The sequence below is a fragment of the Eimeria acervulina genome, genomic scaffold (genome assembly GCF_000499425.1).
Source record: "Eimeria acervulina Houghton genomic scaffold, Eah_scaff776, whole genome shotgun sequence".
NCBI classification, from domain to species: Eukaryota; Apicomplexa; class Conoidasida; order Eucoccidiorida; family Eimeriidae; genus Eimeria; species Eimeria acervulina.
The window spans coordinates 7,244-12,214 of NW_013547150.1; the positions used below are offsets into that span (position 1 = coordinate 7,244).

The 4,971-nt window shown below is 46.3% G+C and overlaps 1 protein-coding gene across 1 annotated transcript; it reads left to right on the forward strand.

Annotated features, from left to right (window-relative positions):
- Positions 1-241: 241 nt before the first annotated feature.
- On the forward strand, positions 242-3,780 carry EAH_00048780 (hypothetical protein, conserved; the record flags this gene model as incomplete). The annotated part of the gene is made up of 6 exons (XM_013391384.1): positions 242-265; positions 477-552; positions 756-896; positions 1,368-1,842; positions 2,135-2,917; positions 3,285-3,780. 6 exons carry the CDS (start codon positions 242-244, stop codon positions 3,778-3,780), a joined length of 1,995 nt encoding a protein of 664 aa, XP_013246838.1.
- Between the last annotated feature and the right edge of the window lie 1,191 nt (positions 3,781-4,971).

Sequence of the window (4,971 nt, forward strand, 5' to 3'; positions counted from 1 at the left end):
AGACAGCGCGCTGCCCTGAGGAGACACTTCGTCCTGCTGTCTCTTCGCTTGCACAGAGAGCAGAGGTTTTTATGCCTGTCTTCACTTCTGTGAGTCTCCTGTCTCTAGCAGCAGAGACAGCAGCAGCAGCAGCAAATAGACACTCAGCCCTTAAATTCATAGAAGGAGGCTTCAAACAAAACACAAAAAACAAAGAAAGAGAAACATGCAGCAGCGCATCTGCCAGTTTACAAGCAAGACTATGCTTGGGGCAGAAGGGTTTAGGGTTTAGGGTTTAGGGTTTAATGTTTAGGGTTTAGACATAAGGTTTGGGCGTTTAATTTAGGGCTTAGGGTTTAGGAGTATGTTTTCTTGATCAGGGCTTCGGGCTGGGCTTTAGTGTTTGGATTGAGAGCTAAGGGTTTAGTGTTTAGGGTTTAGGGTTTAGGGTTTAGGGTTTAGTGTTTAGGGTTTAGGGTTTGGGTGGGTGCATGCAGCTGCAACTGGCCCAGGTGCTGTCTGCTCTATCTAAGGCCCCTATATCTCTAAGCCCTCAGCTGCTGCAAGCTGCACGTCGTCGCATGCATTTGCTGCTGTCTGCTGGGGGCTTTCAACATTTGTTTGAAGTCGCAATGCTATTAAATGCTGTGGTTAAAATAAAGGTAAGAAGGATGCGCCCAGTTGGGGTGTATACGCAGACACCCCACACTACCACGCAACTTCGCCTGCTCCTGCTGCTGCTGCTGCTTCTGCGGCTGCTACTGCATCTGCTGCAGCATCTGCTGCTGGATATGCGGCTGCATTTGCAGCTGCTACTGGATCTGCTGCTGCATATGCTGCTGCGTATGCTACTGCGTATGCTGCTGCTTCTGAATCTGCTGCTGCTGCACTATCTGTGGGGGGGCTGAGTCATGGGGGTAAGGATTCGGCGTCTGCTGCATCTGCGTTGCTCTCCTTGCTGCTGCTGCTGCTGCTGCTGCTGCTGGCTGCAGATAGCAGACACGGCGTTGCTGGAGGAGTTTGCTGCCCATGTGCAGCGGCTGCTGCGGCGATCGCGTCTACCCCTAAGGGATCTGGCGGTAGTAGCTCAGGGCTTTGCATGCGCTTCATACACAAACCCTAGGCTATTTGCTGCTGTTGCAGGTTTGCTGCAGCCCCAACTCCACACCCCACACCCTTCTAAACCCTAAACCCTAAACCCTAAACCCTAAACGCCTCAAGGAGCAGAAACATACGCACACTCCTGCCCCCCTATCACTGCAGCAGCACGCACTGCAACGGAGACACCTCCAGCAGCAACAGCAGCAGCAGCAGGAGCAGCAGCACTAGGAGCAACAGAGCTTGCAGAAGGAGACAGTTTGTTGATGCGTGTGCATGCATGCGTTTAGGAGAGGCTATGAAGGGCCTTGGGGAGGCGACTCTGTTGGATGTCGCGCGTTTGCTGCAGGCGTTTGCTGCTGCTGCTGCGCAGCGGCTCCCAGGCTCTTCAGGGGCAGCTGGGAGAACACCCCCCTACCCCTATGAAGCAGCATATGCAACAGATGCAGCAGATGCTGCTGCTGCTGCTGCAGCTACTGCAGCAGCAGAAGGCTCCGCATCTGCAGCCGTGGCAACGACGCACAGCAGCAGCAGCAGCAACAACAACAGCAGCAGCAGCAGCAGTAGCAGCAGCAGTAGCGAGGAGGGCTTGTGTGCTGCTCCTCACCGACGTTTGTTTATTGCATGCGTGGAGACAGCTTGCGACCGCATTCAGTTTGCTGCCCCTGCGGAGTTAGCGGTGGCAGCGCAAGCCTTTGGTTTAGCGCTGCTGCAGTCTCAAGGCGATGATGCAGCAGCACTTCTATCTGTCTTGCAGCATATAAGGTATTTCTTTTCTTATTTATTATTTAAACTGCTGCTGTCTCTGCGTGTCTTTGCGTCTCTTGGAGTGTGGGGTGCGGTGTATCCTTAGCCCGCAACCCCACAGCCTCTGCGTAATAAACACATTAATATTTATTTATTATTGCATATTATTTTAATTTATTATTACTGAGACGTTTATTATTTAATGTGGTCGTTAGTGTGCTTATTATTTAGTGGGGTTGTTGTGGAGTTTACTTTGCTGCTGCTGCTGCTGCTGCTGCTGCTTTGTGTGCTGCGCGGTTTGCTGCTGCAGGCGAGCGAGTGTCTCCTCATTGGCGTTGTTTATGCCGCAGCAGTTGGGGGCTCTGCTGCATACTTTCGCTCGATGGAGACTCTTCTTACCTTCTCAAGATTTGCTGCTGGCTATAGAGAGGCTGCAGCAGCTATCAGGTGCAGCAGCAGCAAGTGCAGCACCGAAGCACTGCAGCGGCGCTGCAGCGGGAACGGGAGGCAGCCATGCTCCTGCAGCAGCAGCAGGAGCTGCTGCTCCTGCTGCTGCTGCTGCTGCCGCAATGGAAGGCCTGCCCTGGCACCCCGTCTTCTCCCCAGCTGCTGCTGCTGCACCGCTCGACAGCAGCACTCGCCTTAGCTGTCTGCATTCGTTGGGGGTGCTGCTGCAGCCATTTGCTGCTGCAGGATCTCCAGGAGAAAAGAATTCTTCTCTTAGCAGCTGCCCCTCCGTTCATCAGCAGCAGCAAGAGCAGCAAGGGCCTTGGGGTGTACAGACACCTCTCCACAGGTCCCCATGCATGCAGCACTCAGCAGCAGCAGCTCATACCCAAGACAAACCTTCTACAAACTCTAGGGGGCCCCCATCTCTATGGGGGGGCCCCGGGGCTGCTGAGGTCCTAGCAGCAGGAGAGCATTTGTTTAAGGAGTGGTTCTGTGCTGTGTTTCGAGAGTTAGCGTGGGAGCAGCAGCAGCAGCAGCAGCAGCAGCAGCAGCAAACAAATATAAAAGGAGACAGCAAAGCAGCAGGAGCTGCTGTCTCCTTGCAACCTGTATTGAGGATTGCGGAGGCGCTCGCCAACTGCATGTGAGGGGCCCCACTTCATTCAAATATAAGTATTTATATTATTTATATTAGTTATATATAATATAATATAATATATATATATCTTTTATATAAATATTTTATGTGCATTCAATATAAATGAACTCTTTCACAGAAGAGATGACTGTAGGCTGCTGCTAATCAGCAGTTAGGGCAGCCCCACCTGTTGTTATCAACTCCTCTGCATGCATGCATGCGTTTGGGGCTGCTGCAGCAAGGAAGCTTGCTGTTGTATGTGCACAGACACCTTACGTAAGTGTGGGGTTTCTATGGGGGTAGTAGCTGTTAGCTTGCTTCACCGGTTTGCTTGTTCTTGCTGCTGCTGCTGCTGCTGCTGCTGCTCTTGCAGGCTGTTTCCCAGCATGCGGCAGTTCTTAGGCCCGCTGCAGCAGCTGCTGCTGCAGCGGCGTGCTGCACTAGACGCATGCAGTGCTGCAAAGCTGCAGCACCTCTTCAGGGCGCTGGGCTTTGAAGAAGATGATGATGTTCTCCTGCTGCTGCACGAAGTGGCGTTTTCTCCGCCTGCTGCTGCAGCAGCAGGTTCTGCTGCAGCAGCAGGTTCTGCTGCATCAGCAAGTTCTGCTGAAGCAGCAGATTCTGCTCTAGCAGCAGATTCTGCTCTAGCAGCAGGTTTTGCTGCAGCAGAAAGTTGTGCTGAAGCAGCAGATTCTGCTCCAGCAGAAGATTCTGCTGCAGCAGCAAGTTGTGTTGTTGCAGCAGATTCTGCTGCAGCAGCAGATTCTGCTGCAACAGCAAACTGTGTTGCAGCAGCAAGGTCTGCTGCAGCAGACACTGCAGCCTCAGCTAGCGTAGCAGACACCGGGCTTGCAGATTTGAGTGCTTGACTATAGACTTCTAATAAGGAGGCAGCCTAATTTATTTTAATGCATGTGCAGCGCTGCTGCTGTCTCCTCTGAAGATTAATATTTTGTGCTGTCTTAAAACGAGAAGGAAAAGAAAATTAACACTCAGGTAATACTCAAATATATATATATATATTATATGTAGATATATATATATATATATATATTAAATGTATACATATATATGTATATATATATATATATATATATATATATATATATATAAAGAGCCTATGTGTTTAGCACTAGTTCAATGTTTAATTAAATATATTTAATTTTATTCGACTGTAATTAAATATAATAAATTAATTTATTAAATTATACTACGATATAATTAGTAGAGGTGGAGGCATTCTGAATAAAGAGGCAGTAAGAAAACTGTCTCCTTTAAACTGTCTCCTTTAAACTGTCTCCTTTATCTTTCTCTCGTTTATATACAATAAAGAATTATTAATACCTTCAGGAACCCCTTATTAAAGATAAAATATCTTTAATAACAGATATACTTTACTGGGGTAAAGAAGAGGCTATATATATATATATATAGATAGATAGATAGATAGATATTTATGCAGATATGTATAGATATATATGCAGATATATATACATATATATACATATATGTATATATATGTCTATATCTGTATATTTATATATATTTTCTATGGAACGCACTTAGCTTTCTCGCTGTTTTCTTGTGTCTGCACATTGCTATTAAGAGGCCTGCATGCAGCGCATTGGAAGTAAGTAAAGAATATATATATATTAACATAAATATATTTATTTTTTGCTGTTTTTCTTAACAATGTTTCTGTACTAATAGTATTATTAAAGGCCTTTACTTCCTCTTCTAACAATCTGCATTATAAGAAACAAACGAAGCAGCCTATGCCTCCTCCTATCTCTATATATGCAATCAACAGAAAATATCTACAAACTCTTAATTAAAGAGAAGAAGAGACAGCCTATCATACTGTTTCTTTATGTATTTCCTTCTATAAAGCCTCACTATATATATATCTATAAACATATATCTATATATATATATATATGCATATATATATATATATATGTAGATATATATATTAAGAGTCTTCTTCTTTGCTTCTTCTTATGCATGCCCTATCAATGTAAACCGATGAAAATATGCATTTAGTTCTCATTATACACTCC